General features: G+C 46.7%; 1 protein-coding gene across 1 annotated transcript; it reads right to left on the bottom strand.

The window, feature by feature from the left end:
• Positions 1–460: 460 nt before the first annotated feature.
• Positions 461–16461, bottom strand: LOC129366029 (far upstream element-binding protein 3-like). The gene is made up of 24 exons (XM_055039622.1): positions 16331–16461; positions 11396–11504; positions 10747–10780; positions 10452–10498; positions 10309–10380; positions 10179–10236; positions 9916–10078; positions 9744–9842; positions 9405–9506; positions 9227–9329; positions 8860–8960; positions 8646–8784; positions 7099–7259; positions 6949–7019; positions 6376–6455; positions 6134–6202; positions 5866–5937; positions 5044–5141; positions 1936–4966; positions 1674–1869; positions 1274–1623; positions 1182–1215; positions 888–1143; positions 461–799 (listed from the first exon to the last, which is right to left on the bottom strand). The coding sequence occupies exons 1-19, from the start codon at positions 16418–16420 to the stop codon at positions 4958–4960; spliced, it is 1677 nt and encodes a 558-aa protein (XP_054895597.1). The 5' UTR covers positions 16421–16461; the 3' UTR covers positions 461–799; positions 888–1143; positions 1182–1215; positions 1274–1623; positions 1674–1869; positions 1936–4957.
• Positions 16462–17444: the final 983 nt, after the last annotated feature.

Here is a 17444-nt window from a genome sequence, read left to right on the forward strand (position 1 = left end):
GGCCCGTCAGGGACCGGTCCAGATTCTGCAGAACTTCCTCGGCACCATGAGGCGTTCATGCTCCTGTAAATAAACACACATACTGGTTTTATGAACATAAGGCGTCCCTGACTGAGAGCCGCAGCGGCCCCTCGCGGCCCGCGGCCCCCCGAGGCCGCTCCGCGGTGATTACAGGAAGGTTTTAGCGGCCCGATGACATCACGCCGTGAGCAGAACCAGAACCATCTGGGCCACTCGAGAAGCATCAATAAATGATCAGAACCACGTGAGGAGCTCAAGCGGCGGGCCGGTTCTGACCCAAATGTTTAGTTCAGACCCTGAAGAGGATTTGATTCCAGAAACTAAAATCAAAAATAAAACATCTTCAGTTTTAAAAATGTCAGAAACAAAGTTTGTGATTTAAACATCCAAAAGTGCAGATAAAATCCTTGATGAGTTTCATCACTGAGACAAAGACACGTCAGAAACAAGAGCCGTTTATTAGCCCTCATATTAATCATCATCAACAGCCGCGGCTCGTTCATCACCATAGAATCTAATAGAAAATCTGCAGGTTACAGTCCATTAGAAAATCAACAGAACCCAGAAAACCAGAACCCGTCCTCCGGAACCAGAAGCGGGCCGGTGCTCGCAGCTCCGGTTCTGATTCCGACCAGAACCGGAAGCCCGACCCGGAGCCGCCTTGGCCCAAACACAGGCGGGTCGGAACCGAAGCGGCGCCGGGACGGGAGAGAAGGAGGCAGTTCACCTAGCAGTCTTGAGGAAACACACACACACACACCTACAGACACACACACACCTACCGACACACACACACACCTACCGACACACACACACACACACACACCTACAGACACACACACACCTACAGACACACACACACACACACACAGAGACACACCTACAGACACACACACACACCTACCGACACACACACACACACACAGAGACACACCTACAGACACACACACACACCTACAGACACACACACACCTACAGACACACACACACACCTACAGACACACACACACACCTACCGACACACACACACACACAGAGACACACCTACAGACACACACACACCTACAGACACACACACACACCTACAGACACACACACACACCTACAGACACACACACACACCTACCGACACACACACACACCTACCGACACACACACACACACACAGAGACACACCTACAGACACACACACACCTACAGACACACACACACACCTACAGACACACACACACACCTACCGACACACACACACACCTACCGACACACACACACACACACACAGAGACACACATACAGACACACACACACCTACAGACACACACACACACCTACAGACACACACACACCTACAGACACACACACCTACAGACACACACACACAGAGACACACACACCTACAGACACACACACACCTACAGACACACACACCGACACACACACACCGACACACACACCTACAGACACACACACACACACCTACAGACACACACACCTACACACACACACCGACACACACACACACCTACACACACAGAGACACACACACCTACAGACACACACACCTACAGACACACACACACACACCTACAGACACACACACACCTACTGACACACACACACCTACCGACACACACACACACACACACCGACACCTACCGACACACACACACACCTACAGACACACACACACCTACAGACACACACACACCTACTGACACACACACACCTACCGACACACACACACACACCGACACCTACCGACACACACACACCTACAGACACACACACACACACCTACAGACACACACACACCTACAGACACACACACACCTACAGACACACACACACCTACAGACACACACACACACACCGACACACACACACCTACCGACACACACACACACACACACACACACACACACACCTACTGACACACACACACAGATCGGTTAAACAAGACATGTGAATTAAACAATAGAACAAAAAAATACATTTTAGCCACTAGAGGGGAAATTTACACAAACCAAAATGTCGACAAACTGAATATTTATACGATTTAAATAAACCCCTGAAGAGGAACTCATTATTATTGTCTTTATCATCATCATCATACAGAAAGCAGAACCACTTATTCCATTTGCGCTCAATAACAGCCAGTTCTCCAGAAACAAGACAAACCTCTCTGTGGTCCGACAGCAGCTGGCTGGTCAGACATGGCTACCAAACTGTAGCTAACAGGACATGTTCGCTAACAGGACATGTTCGCTAACAGGACATGTTCGCTAACAGGACATGTTCGCTAACAGGACATGTTCGCTAACAGGACATGTTCGCTAACAAATCTGAAAAACTGCAACAGGTGGAATTAAAGTAGTAGAAAGATCTAAACAAAGATTTCAAAAAATAGACATAACTAAAGGCTTCAGGACTGACATCTCTTAAAAAATAAAATGAACAAGTCTTTCAATTTTACCAAATTTGCATCAAATAAGCTTAAACAGTAAATTAGCTGAATTTCAATAAGAAAAGCCAAAAATATATTTACATTTGTGCAAGTTTATGAAAACAACAGAACAACTTTTTGAGGAACATTACCAACCCTTAACACACATACACACACAGCTAAAGCACAAGTCAGCACCGCTCCATACACACAATGTTAAGCTAACGGCTTCAAGAAGCTAACGGCTTCTGGTAGCTAATGGCTTCTGGTCGCTAAGCTAAAACACTTTCAGCTAAATTATTGTTAAGCGACGTGAGAAAAGCAGGAAAATGTTGAATTCAAAGCAGGTTTGGCAGCTTATCAAATTAAAATGCATCATTTTGGAGTTAATATTTAACCATTTACACCAGCCTTTCTTTGGAGCCATTTAATTACTGGTTTTGTAATTAAAGGGCAATATTTAAAAAATCTTTAGTAGCTTAATTTCAAATCCACATCACCGATTTCAGAGAATGAGTCAAGTTCTTCCTAACGCTAACTCCAAAGTTTGAAAATAAAACATCAACTGAAATTTGGACCCATTTTTACAGTTAGTTGGAAAATCAACACTAATAATTTCAAAGATATGCAACCTGGATGTTTAAATATTAGTGAGCGTACATATGTAGCGTTAGTTTGGAAGACGATTGTTTTGGGGTTAAATTACTCGGTATTTAAGTTTTTGTTCAAACCGAAACAACAGTTAGGATGTTAAAAATGAAATGCAGTAAATACTAAAATCCTGCTGGTCTGACTTGTTGCTGGTTGTTTCTCACGTTATTTCATTAAATTCACTACTGGATTTTCAAAAGTCGTCATTTTTCTCCTGTAGTTTAATAAAATTTAACAGAGTTTGATGTTTTGGAGTTTAAAGTCTATTTTTGATGTTAACTGTAAAGTCAGAGCTGACCTTTAACCTGTGAGCTGATGATGTCACAGGTTAGCATAAAGTTGCATATTGAGAGGAGACATAAAAATCCGACGGCTTACATCTAGGTATTTTTTGTTTAAAGATAATACAGATAAAGCTCAGTTTCTGTCAGGAAGTTAAAATATCAGCAAGTTCAACAGATAATTAAATGTTTTGTTTTTTTTCCATTGGAGAATATTCAATTTGTTTCTTTACTGAAAGTAAGTAGAGGATTCACTTTAAAGATTGTTAAAATGTTACTGGAGAGAAATACTAGAAGCCAATGAAGTTTGCTGGTTAGAAAAGTGCAGTCTGCTGTTACTTCAGTTCCTGTTAACTTAAATGTTGCACTTGCATATTTGGGAGGCCGACATAAATATTTCATGCATGTCGAGCCAGATTTACCGAGCTTCGTTTGTTGAAAGAAAAAGCAAAGTTGTGCATAGAGCGCTCCTCGTTTGGCAGTTTGTTAGCAAGTTACAAAAGAATATCAGTAAATGTCAAAGATCAATAGCTTTTTATTCTGTTAGCTCTTTTAAATTTTGTCAAGGCAAAACAGTGATCACATGTTAAAACCATCAGGCTCACCTGATTACTTGGTTTAGGACTTTTTGATAGAACGTGAGCGTCCATTCATTTCCCACATCCACTCAGCTACATTCAGCTAAAACATTCATTCAGCAAACACCCGCTGAGGTAACACTGACCAGCTTCAACGTTTCTCCACACAAACTAAGAGCAAGAATTCAGTTTCACTGTGGAAATAAAAACTGGTGCTGAACTGCTGAGGTTCCTTCCTGCCAGGAAATGTCTTCGACCACAGAGAGATCTGGCTTTAGACAACAATATGATCGCCACTTGTTTCATCGTTACATAATAAAACCTAGAGAGTTCACTATCGATAAACAGGAATAAGAATCATCAAACCAAAGAAAACAATCATGTCATTGCACCTCCAAGATGGCGACTAAACAGGAGAAATCAGGTGAGTAGAAAGACCCAGCGAGCAGAAATTTAGTACAAAATACAGTTTTATCTCCGACGGTAAAACATCACATTTCCATCCAACGCTATTAAAATATTTCTATGCCAAAATAAAAAAGATAACTGAGAGTCAACACAATCTGACGCATGCTTTAAAACATTATCATGAACAAAATAATATATCTGATTTTCTTACTCAAGACTGCTAAGCCTTTTACCGTTTATCAGAAAAATAAAACTAGACAAAATATAGATTATACTGGATTTGTTTTTGTTCAAAGCCACACTGATAGATCTTTAAGTTCAAGTTTGATAAAAAAAAATAAAATAAAATCAGGTCTATGCTGTGGAGACCAGAGGCTAGTCCAAAAAAATCTGCCTGACAAAATATCAACTCTGTAAGGTTAAAAAACAGAAAGAAAAGAGTTTGTGATTTTTCAGTTAATCCTTAGTTTTTCTCTACAAAAAGGAAGAAAGAAGCGGCAGAGCGTTGCTTGGAAACCCCGTTTTGGTTGCTGTCAACGACCATCCGACCCATGGAGCCCAAGACGCAGGAGCCTCTAGTGATCCTGGCAGAAACAAGATGACACAGTGGTTCAGCTGGTTCGCCGCGGCCGACGGAGGAGGGCGGAGCCTACGATGTTACCTGGATCTGGGCCGGGTTCCACAGGTAGGGCTGCTGTCTGTAGTATTCTGCTAACACTGCAGTGTAGTCTGGCACCGAACTCTGCTGAGACGACTGACCTGCAACAGCAAGACCACAAATGACACCACCACCATGACAGAGGGCGGCTGTGGCTGTGTGGCAGAGTTGTCATCTTGCAATCAGAAGGTTGTAGGTTTGATTCCAGCTTCCTCCTGCCATATGTTGATGTGCCTCTGGGCAAGGCACTTAACCCTAAATTGCCTACCGGTCTGCATATCGGTGTATGAATGTGTGTGTGAATGGGTGAATGTGACTCTAGTGTAAAGCGCTTTGAGTGGTCAAAATGACTGGAAAAGCGCTATATAAGTTCAGTCGATTTACCATTTACAAACCACTCATGTTACAGCGTGGCCCAGAGTTAGCATAACGCAAAGTTAGCGTGTTCTTTGTGGATGGAACCTTGAGTTATTGTAGCCCTGGATTATTGTAGCCCTGGTCTATGCTAAGTTAGCGGAGCCAAGAATTAGCATAGACCAGGTTTAGCATAGCCTACAGTTATCATAGACCAGTGTTAGCATAGCCTACAGTTATCATAGACCAGTGTTAGCATAGCCGACAGTTATCATAGCCCAGAGTTAGTGTGTTCGTTGGGGACAGAATGCCGTGTTAGTGTCGGACCTCCATCCTAACTGATTATATTTCTGGTTCTGTTTAACGTGACCTTTTCTGACGGCAGCTGCCACGGTTTCACGTGAAGTGAGCCGTACCGGATCAGAACTGGACTCTACAGTGAGCAACAAGTGAGCGTTCATGCAGTCATACTCTGTTTCTTGTAGTAGTCCTCCCAGGCCTTGCTGTAGTCCGTCATCATGTTCTGAGGCTGGTTCTGCTGACCTGCGCACACACACACACACACACACACACACACACACACACACACACACACACACACACACACACACACACACACACACACACACACACACCCCGTAAACCTCTGGCCGTCCAGCAGCTGCTTCCTACCGAGTAAACTCTCCCTTCCCTCAGAAAGCTGCATGGTGTCCGTGTGTGTCTGTGTGTGTGCACTTGCCTAGCTTCTTATAGTACTGCTCCCATGCTTTGGAGTAGTCCATTTGTCCTGTCTGAGCCAAACTGTGACCTACACACACACAAACACACACAGCTTCAGCCGCAAACCAGCAGCTCTGAGCTTCTGACCACCAACCTGGTGTTTCTATGAACTCATGACTAACCAGGCAGGAGGAAGCAGCTGGGCTGCAGCCAGAGCTGTGGATGTGGTGTGTGTGTGTGTGTGTGTGTGTGTGGTCCCACCTGGGTCCTGCTGTCCCGGGTTCTGCCAGCTGGTCTGGTAGGTGTTCCCCCAAACGCCAGTCACAAACGGCTGGCCGCTGCTGCGGACACAAACACCTGGTGAACACCTGCTTACAACCGGCCAATCAGGTCGGCAGCTCACGCTCAGCTGACGATCTAATCAATAATCTGAAATGGATCAGATTATCTGACTAATCTGAAACAAGATGGGATTTCTAACAGGTGGTGAAAATGTAAAACCAGCATTTTGAGCAGTTTGACTCCAAGCCAGTAAAAGAATAAATCTATAGATCTATTGAGGAGGATCCTCTATATTATCCTCCTCAATAAATCAATAGATGTATAAGATCCTCCTCTTTAGATCTATGGGTCAATAGATCTAAAGAGGACCAGTTTGTCTTTTGATTGTTGGAAAATATTTCATTTTTATTTTCTGTTTTGTAAACAACCATGAGGAAACACTCTGGACCGATCCACAACATCCAGCTCCTCACTTCCTGTTTAGACCTGATTTCGGAGCCTCTGATTGGCTGGGAGGCTGCAGTGAACAGGTCAGAGGTCAGAGGTTCTTACTTCTGGTGGGCAGCAGGGCCCTGGGTGAAGGGACTGAAGCCGAATCCTCCGTTGCTCATGATCCCCGATCCCTGCAGGGAGACGAGATGGAAGCGTGAGTCGGACCAGAACCCGGGCCGGACCCTAGGAGTGCGCGTTCTGGCGGCTCACCCCAATTTTGTCATCGATGAGCTGGCGGGCGACCTCCATCTGCTGGGCGGAGCCGCGGATGGTGAAGACCCGGGTGTTTGGGTCGGTGGAGGGCGGCGGGTTCCTCTGCAGCTCCACATGGGCGCCGGACTGCTGGTTGATGCTCTTGATGGTCTCACCGCCTGCAGGGAGGAGCAGCATCACTTCCTGTTCCAGGACGGGACTGGGTCCAGAGCAGCTGGACTCATGACAAGCTCCTGGTTCTGATGGGCCCACTCAGACCCAGTGAGAACCAACAGAATCAGCAGAACCTGCCCCCGGTTCTGAAACATTTTCTGGTTTTTCTAAATTAAAACACTTTTTTTACTGAATGACAATCAGTGATTGAGTAATCAATAATTGATATGTGGAGGAAACTAAAAGATGATCAGAAATTAAACCAAAATTGACGAAAATAGAGAAACATTTTACAGTTTTAGATTCTTTCAATCTTTCTTTTTATCCAATTAATAATCAATCAATAATAACTGAGCTCCTCCCAATCAACCCCTGAAGGAATTCAGTTATTGATATGCAGGCAATAAATCAATAAAATTATTGAAATCAGGCAGTTAATCATTTGTGTAATTGTATCTTTTATTTATAATTTTTCCTAAATGAAAAATCTGCAGAATGAAATAATGTCATAATAACTGATCACTAAAAGAATCAATATCTTTTCTCCTCCTGGGTCTCAGAGGTCAGCTCCATTTATTTCAGACCAGAGAAAAACATCGAATGGAAACGCAGCGTGTGTGTGTGTAAGCAGTGTGTGTGTATGCAGTGTGTGTGTCGGCTGAGAGGGTCGAGTCGCAGCTTCCAAAATAAAAGCCAGACAAGTGTTTAGACACCATATGGCTGCTGAGGAGAGTTGCTGGTTACTGCACACACACTCACTGCATACATATTCACTGCATACATACACACTGCATATACACACACTGCATACACACACACTACATACACACACACTGCATACACACACTGCATACACACACTCACTGCACACACACTGCATACATACACGCACACTGTATACACACACCGCATACACACACACACTGTATACACACACACTGTATACACACTGCCCACATACACACACACTGCATACACACACACTGCACACATACACACACACACTGCATACACACACACTGCACACATACACACACACACTGCATACACACACACTGCACACATACACACACACACTGCATACACACACACTGCATACACACTGCATACACACACACTGCATACACACACACTGCATACACACTGCCCACATACACACACACACTGCATACACACACACTGCATACACACTGCCCACATACACACACACACACTGCATACACACTGCCCACATACACACACTGTACATACACACACTCTGAATGGTTAAGGGGTTGTGAATATTTCTCCTCTCTGTGGTTCTCATAGTTTGTTCTTGTTTTGTTCCCGGTTCTGACCCGGTCCAGACTGGGTCCGGTTTGAGCAGAACCAGTGGCAGTGGGTGCGCCTACCTTTGCCAATGACCAGGCCGCACTTATCAGCTGGGATGGTGTAGGTGACCTCCTGTAGCGGGCCGGGAGAGCCCATGGTCCAATCGCCGCGACCTCTGACCCTGGAGCTCCGCAGGGCCGAGCCGAAGCCGTCCCGCTCCTGGACACCGGGGAGGGACGAGAGGCGGTTCTGACCCGGTTCTTGCATCACACGTTCCGACCTGGTCAGGCTTACCTGGGCCGTCTGGATGAGCTCGTTGATGAGGTGGACCGCGTGCTGGCAGCGCTCCGGCTGACCCATCACCATGGCAACGCGCTCCGGACTGATGCCGTCATCTGAACAGAGTCGGGGTCAAAGGTCAGAACCGCTTCCCTCAGCCGGGGGACGTTAAACATCAGACACAGAACCAGACATTCGGCTGGTTGTGGTTCCAATAATCAAGTATTGGAACATTGATTATTATGGTCTGGAGTGGAAGTTTGGTTTTTATGAAGAAATGAACGGTTCCCCGACCCGACTCCCACGGTTCCCCGACCCGACTCCCACGGTTCCCCGACCCGACTCCCACGGTTCCCCGACCCGACTCCCACGGTTCCCTGACCTGCTTTGAACTGAACTCTGACCCCGGCGTCGTTCTGGATCTTCTTGATCATCTCTCCGTTCCTGCCAATCACGATGCCGACAGCGAACCTCGGAACCGCAACCTGTGGACGTATTGGACCTGGGGTTAGCGAGGCGAGGAGATAGCGGTCCGGTCCGGGTTCTGGAGCCGGACTTACGTCCAGACTGGTTCCGCCCAACCGGCCTCCAAAGTCGCTGCGCCCGGACCGAAACTCCCCGTCTTTCTCCCGGATCACCTCCAGAACCAGCTCCTTGGCCGCCTGTGGATCAGAACCAGAACCGGGTCTAGCATGGAGGACTCCAGGTCCGCTCATACCAGGAGGGCTTTGGACCCGGACAGAACCTCTGAACCAGAATCTAAACACATCCAGACTCATGACTTCTGTAGCGTTCTGCATCAACCGGCTGCAACGGTGACCTTTGACCTCCTGCCATCTCGTAAGGTCCGTGAACCGGGTCTGGACCCAGAACCGGCTCAGTGTTGGGTTTTATGGTACCTGGACTTTGTAGGGATCTCCGGAGATGCGAAGCGGCTTGTCGGCGCCGGTCGGCAGCGGCCCATCCTGGATCATCATCATCTTGACCCCGGCCCGCTCCTGGCAGAACCAGAACCGGAGGCTGAAGGTGGGCCCAGCAGAACCCGTCCTCAGGCGGTCCGGTTCATCTTACCTGTAGCTGCTTGATGGTGTCGCCGCCGCGGCCGATCACCAGCCCCACCTTGCTGGCCGGGATCAGCATCTCCTGGACCGCGGCGCCGCCATCGCCGTCGCCATGGAAGCCCGGCCCGTTCCGACACCGCTCCACGATCTGGACCAGCAGCCTCTTCGCCTGCCTGGACAGAACCGGACAGAACCGTATCAGAGCCAGGTCCACAAGAACCAGAACCAGGCGAACCGGTTCTGGTCGGACCGGGTCAGCGCGCCGACACTCACTCGATGCTCTCCGGCGTTCCTGTCAGTGAACACGGCCGCTCCATCAGCCCTCCGCTGTCTGAGACACAAAGCAGCCATCAGCGGATCAGAACCGGGTCAGAACCGAATCCTGGGCCTATTCCGGACTCACCTGAGGCGATCTGGATCTTACATCCCGACTCCAGCTGGATCCTGGTGATCTGCTCGCCGCCTCTGCCGATAACTGAGGAGCAACAAGCAGAGAGGTGAGCGGGCCGCCACCGACCAGAACCAGAACCTCAGGCTGATACTCACTGAAGCCCACCATCCGGTCCGGGACCTTGTACTCCTCCGTCATCACCCTGCACAAACACACACACACACACACACACACAAACACACACAGGTGATGGATCAATAATGATCTCAGCTCACACTGAGCAATATTAGCAAACAGAACATGGAGCTGAGAGCAGAGGATTATGGGAGCCCTGCTGTCTGTGTGTGTGTGTGTGTGTGTGTGTGTGTGTGTGTGTGTGTGTGTGTGTGTGTGTGTGTGTGTGTGTGTGTGTGTGTGTGTGTGTGTGTGATCAATAGCAACCGCTCCTACCTCTGATGGCCCATGGCTGGAAGCTGGTTACCCACTGAGGAGAGAGAAGCCACTGATTAGCCACCGTTAGAGCTACTGATCCATTTCACTGACTGCAAAAAGGAACAACATGGTTGCTTCTGATAGGTTAAAGGTCACAGAACACACCCAAAGTTCTCGCAACTGAGGAACACTCCAGACATTCTCCAGGTTCGGTACTGTGCTAACAAGCTAACGGTGCTAACTACTCTCTGGAACCGGCCCAGAACCGGCCCGGACTTGGGCTGGACCAGAGCAGATTGTTGCTTTAAACCGTAACGCGCCGCTGTTCGCTGTAGCTTAAGCCCCGCCCACACAGGAACATTAAACTTTTTTGAACATCTCCGTTGTCAAGGAGATGGTGTTTTAGACGACTGTGGAGGCTATATGGCCTTCTCCCAAACTCTATGTTTAGCGCCACCTACAGGTCTGGAGGATTAAATCGTGTTTGGATTTAATTGAAACACAATTAAATCGATAACCTGGACATCCAGAAAATGTTTCTGGACATTCGTGAACCGTTAACATTTCAGAGCCAAAGATCTTCAGAAGCTGCCAGCTAACAGCTGAGCTCAGGTTCGAGAACCATCATGGAGGCCAAACATGAGGCGCGCTCCCTGGTGCGGCTCACCTCCGTCCTCTCCGGGTCGCTTCTGTCCAGAGTAGTACAGCGTGGACTCCACGCTTCCTGAGGAGCTGTTGAGGTGGGACATGGCTTCTCCCCCCATTTTCCCCACAATCTGAGACAAAAAGAGAAAACTCAGTTCATCATTGATGAATGTATCAAACCTGGAGATTTTACATAAACCGCAGCATTTTCCAGACTCAGTCCTTTTGGTACCACCTGATTCTAAGAACCGATACTGAGAAATTAGCAAGTTGGTACTTATTCATCACAAAATGACTTGAAAACACAAACGATAAATTAAAAATAAAAGTTACATTTGTATTTTTTACATGTTTTCTGAACATAAATGGCAAAAATTAAGTTCCTGTGTGAGTTGCATCGCTGCCCAGGAGGAAATCCAGCTGAAAAATGTCGGATTTGTTTTAAAAAACGTTTTTTATCAGTTCTTAATGCAACTCAGCGTCAAGTATGCCGAGTCTGATCAAACCCGACCATAAAACTAGACCTGATCTGGGATATAAGGCCCGTTTGGCCACTATTTGGTGGTTAGCTGTGGCGACACACCACGTTCACTGCTACAGTTAAACATCCCATAATCCTACGCTGCATCACTGTCATATGACCAATGCCCTGGGTAGCCAATCAGAGAGCAAGGTGACCAAAACATGGAATCCAGAAACAACACGGCGGTCCCAGCGGATCAGGAAGTCAGAAGGACGATGGAGAGGATTTTTCTGTTAAATACCGTCTGCTGCTGCCCAGTCGGCCATGTTTGTTTATTATTATAATAATAATTTTAAAAAAAAGTCATTTAGTTAACTTTAAATATGACAAACAAAATTTGTGAAATATGTAATATTTGAAAATTGGAAGAATTTGTTGTATTTCTGGCTCAGAACTAAAAACCAAATCAGCATCAAGAACATTTCTGACAGTTTTGAAAACGTCTTGGAATCCTCTTCCTCTTTCTGAGCAGATGGCTGACACTCCAACTCAGTATTGCCCCCTATGTGTCTGCAGTGAAACTACAGGTCTGAGTGTGAGGCTGCGACCCAACAGAACCAGAACCAGCCCGATTATAGTCAGCAGAGAGGAGAGGTTCTGATCCAGTAATTTATTGTTCTTTGGTGTTTTCCATGTTCAGATCATAAGTTTATAGTTGATGCATTTAGATGGGAATGTGAACCAATCACTCCGCTGGCACCTCTGATCTCTGAAGTTGACCTCAGGCGGATGGCGTGCGCCTCTTTTTTCTCAAACTGGACGCAGGTTGACCTGTATGGATATTTACATCAACCCTCCTGAGGAATCATACTTTACATCAAGGTCAGAGTTCAAACCCACTGTATTCACTCTGGTGGTGCAGCGCTACGTGAACAGCAGGAATAACGTTAGCGGCTTTCAGAGGAGCATTGATAGAGCGATGAGAATAATTTATCTTTGTTTCCATTTCAACAGCTGCCCAGCGTGTGGCGCTGTCTGCCCTATAAACTTCATGTCTGTGGTCCGGTTAGCGGTTCACGAACCAGCGCTGACCCCATGCAGGTTCAGCTGGTGGGGAGCTTCGCACTGGTTTTATATTATTTTTCAATGCGTCAAACCAGATCAGATGCTTTGTCCACTTAGTCAGACAGTCAACGAGCACAGAGGTCAGAGAAACTCGTCCCATAAACTCCAACAACCAGAACAGTTTCTGTGACTCTATTAAAACTCGACACAGAAATGTTAGAGCTGCTAAAGCCACATTAGCAGCATAGAATTAAATCTGTTTGTTGCTCATCTCCAGTGCAGCAGGTTGAACTCATCCTGCAGGGCCGGTCCAAGGCTGCATGAGGCCCGGGGCAGAACCTGCCCCAGGACCTGCCTGTGGGGCAGAACCTGACTGTGGGACAGAACCTGCCTGTGGGGCAGAACCTGACTGTGGGGCAGAACCTGCCTGTTGGGCAGAACCTGCCCCAGAACCTGCCTGTGGGGCAGAACCTGACTGTGGGGCAGAACCTGACTATGGGGCAGAACCTGCCTGTTGGGGCAGAACCTGCCCCAGAACCTGACTGTTGGGGCAGAACCTGCCTGTTGGGGCAGAACCTGCCCCAGAACCTGACTGTTGGGGCAGAACCTGCCTGTGGGGCAGAACCTGTCTGTGGGGCAGAACCTGCCTGTGGGGCAGAACCTGACTGTGGGGCAGAACCTGACTATGGGGCAGAACCTGTGGGGCAGAACCTGCCCCAGAACCTGACTGTTGGGCAGAACCTGATTGTGGGGCAGAACCTGACTGTGGGGCAGAACCTGACTGTGGGGCAGAACCTGACTGTGGGGCAGAACCTGACTATGGGGCAGAACCTGACTGTGGGGCAGAACCTGACTGTTGGGCAGAACCTGACTATGGGGCAGAACCTGCCTGTGGGGCAGAACCTGACTGTGGGGCAGAACCTGACTGTTGGGGCAGAACCTGACTGTGGGGCAGAACCTGTCTGTGGGGCAGAACCTGACTGTTGGGGCAGAACCTGACTGTGGGGCAGAACCTGACTGTGGGGCAGAACCTGTCTGTGGGGCAGAACCTGACTATGGGGCAGAACCTGACTGTGGGGCAGAACCTGACTGTTGGGCAGAACCTGACTATGGGGCAGAACCTGCCTGTGGGGCAGAACCTGACTGTGGGGCAGAACCTGCCTGTGGGGCAGAACCTGTCTGTGGGCAGAACCTGCCTGTGGGGCAGAACCTGCCCGAACCTGACTGTTGGGGCAGAACCTGCCTGTGGGGCAGAACCTGTCTGTGGGGCAGAACCTGCCTGTGGGGCAGAACCTGACTGTGGGGCAGAACCTGACTATGGGGCAGAACCTGACTGTGGGGCAGAACCTGCCCCAGAACCTGACTGTTGGGCAGAACCTGATTGTGGGGCAGAACCTGACTGTGGGGCAGAACCTGACTGTGGGGCAGAACCTGACTGTGGGGCAGAACCTGCCTGTGGGGCAGAACCTGCCTGTGGGGCAGAACCTGACTGTGGGGCCCCTCTTGCTGCTAAAACATCAGAACCTCTAGCAGCTTCTGTTGGATTTAATCTGGGAGATTAAAGTAGATTAACTGGACAACCTGAAAACTATCAGCTCTAATTACAGTTTATTAATTTATATTTGTGAACAAACAGATCAAACTTACAGCATCCAATTGTTGCTATGGTAACACAACAATCTAACTATGAATATTGTTCTTTTACAAAGTTAACTTGCCAACTTCTTAAAATCTTACATTTAAATGTTGAACTACTTAAAATATTTTAATTTATGCTGAAAAAATAAATGTAATTTAGCCGCATTGATCATCTCAGTAAATAAATGTTACATTTATGTTTGTGTGTTAAAATATGAGCATTATGGCCCCTGAAGCCCTGGGGGCCAAACGGAGCCGCTGAATTAATTTGGATTAATTTTTTTACATTTCTACTTAAAATCTTTAGTACAAAAACAGTTGAGCAGGTTTTCTGGGGAAACTCTCCATTAATAAACTGATTTATTGGTTATAGTTTAGTCCACCTGATATCTGGGAGAACTGAGATACTGAGTTTTGCTTTTCATCCACACAGTTAAATATAATTTAAAATGATAATTTATGAAAACTCTGACTCTGTATTTGTTTCTGTGAGAAAAAATGCGAAGACTTAAGGTCGAACATGTCACCGTGTGCGACAGATAATTAGTATTCACATATCGGCTTTGAAACGATTCCAGATCAACGTCTGGATTCATCATCTTCATATTCTAAACGAAGCTCCAGATGAACCTCAGCATTTAATTCCTAACAGGAAGTGGTTGTTTTGAAGCCATCTGATTGGCTGACAGGTGTTAGTGTGGCGCTACACCGCCCCCTGTGGGACTGGCATGGTTTAATCAACGGATTTGTTGATGTGGATGAAACTCGTCTGAAACCAGCGACGCTTTTTAAAAATGTTGGTTTCTGTGGCGACGACTGCCTGGAGAAAATAAACTGTTTGTGATTATAAATCAGATTCTGGTTCCTTTCTGAAGGAAAGAGGAAAAGAAGAAACTTTACTTCAGATGAGTTCAGTTGGTCCTGCTGTTAAGTTCCCTGTTTGGTTCTGGTACCGATTCGGCTCTGGTTCTGTTTTTGTGGTTCCAGATAAATTCTGGTTCTCCTGCTAAGAGTCCTGTTCTGGTCCCTATTTGGTTCTGGTTCCAGCTCGGTTATGGTTCTCCTGGTCTCTGGCTCCTTTTTGATTCTCTGGTTCTGTTTTCATGGTTCCGATCCATTTCCAGCTCCAGAACCTTCTCGCCCACTTCCACAGAGGCCCTGCTGAAACCCCCACCCCGGTCCGGGCGGATGGGGCCACCTGAACAGGTGAATCAGTGGGTGCAGCAGCAGGCCCCCCTCCCCTGCCTGTTGCATAACCCAGCCTACTTTCTACCTTCCCACCTCACGGAAAGCCCGCACAGAAAGCGGTGCGGGCGGGCAGGGGGTTCCGTCCTGCTGGCCGAGTCTGGACCCTGGGTCTGGACCCAGCCACCAGGTCCGGTGGCTGGGTCCAGAAGCACGCCGGTGAGCGGGGTTTCCCCTCCTCCTGCCCGCTCGGAACCAACAGGTTGCCCCGCAGACTCTCTGACACGTGTGGCCAAAACTTGAGTCCCGCTCCCCCCTTCACTTCCAGCCCGACTCTCCCTGCGCTCCGTTCCCGCTGACAGTTCCACAAACTCCCCTCAAACTAACTCAGGAACCGTGTCAGGCCCGGTAAACCGGACCGAACCGGCCTCAAGTCCAACTCCGAGCACCTTTCTGAGCTAGTTAGCATGCTAAGTGTGTTTGTGTTGACGGAGCAGAAGTTCGGAGCAGCAACAGCTCAAACACCATGAAAAGTGCTCCGACTCGGTCCAAACAGCGCGGCTCCGCCCGGAACCGGTGTGAGCTAAGCCCCAGAGGAGTTGTTACCTGCCGGGCCCTCTGTAAAACATCGACCAGGCCGTCTGACTTGAGCCCCGGCTGGTTCATCGAGGCCTGTCCCTGCACCAGCTCCGCCATCACCGCCGCCGTTAGCCGGATTAGCCGCCGCTGCTAGCAGCGCAGAGAGAGGACGAGCTGCGAGAAGGCTCACTCTGAGTCCGTTTCAGAAGCTCTCTGGGATCGTCAACATGGATACACACTCTTCACTCAGTCATTAAATATCCTGCTGAAATTAAATATATACATGATTTATGGTTGTAAATACAGCACCTAAATTCAGAATACACACGTCAAATAGAGTAAAAACGTAAACCTAAGTTAATCAGAAGAAGAAAACAAAAATAAATATAAAATAGAATGAAATACATGACGATCATAATACATTTTAGTGTATCTGAGTGTAATTATTGTGAAAATAAATAAGAAGTATGATTAAGAAAATACTTGATGTGAAATATTATTTTTTTATGTAACTTGACAAAACTATAGCATAATGTCAGTATGTTTGATCACTTTTGCTCATTTTATCTAGTCTATATATCTTTATTATCTGATATTTACATAGCCATATTATAGTATATTGCTATTTATGTGTATATAAAGGTTCAAGTGTGAACCTTTAGTTAGCATGCTAAGTGTGTTAATATATTTTCATTCAAATGTGTTTTTGTATCTTACATCTTGTATGTTAATGCATTTAGTTTTTAAATAATTTATCTGTAAACTTTCCAAAATTTAAAATCTATTACATGTTTTTCAATATTTTTAGAATTTCTGTAACTGTTTGACATATTTTTAAAAATTCTTTCATACAAAATAGCTTGGCCTTATTTTTTGTCAGCATTTTATAGAAAACAGAAGCTTTTATTTATTTATGCTTGCATTGTAATTTTTTACATGTAGCTTCTGTAAAACGTAATAAATAAAATATTGTTTTATGTGGACAGTGTTCATAACTCCCAAAGTCAACAGGTGTTGACTAAAGAAATAGTTGGAATCTGTTTGTTAATCTCTGGATTTGACTTGAAAATAGTCATTAATAACACTCCAGCATTAAACATAATCATTTATTGTTTATTTTTTATATTTATTTGTTTGTGTT

The sequence above is a fragment of the Poeciliopsis prolifica genome, unplaced genomic scaffold (genome assembly GCF_027474105.1).
Source record: "Poeciliopsis prolifica strain line A6 unplaced genomic scaffold, Auburn_PproV2 SCAFFOLD014, whole genome shotgun sequence".
Classification (NCBI taxonomy): domain Eukaryota; kingdom Metazoa; phylum Chordata; class Actinopteri; order Cyprinodontiformes; family Poeciliidae; genus Poeciliopsis; species Poeciliopsis prolifica.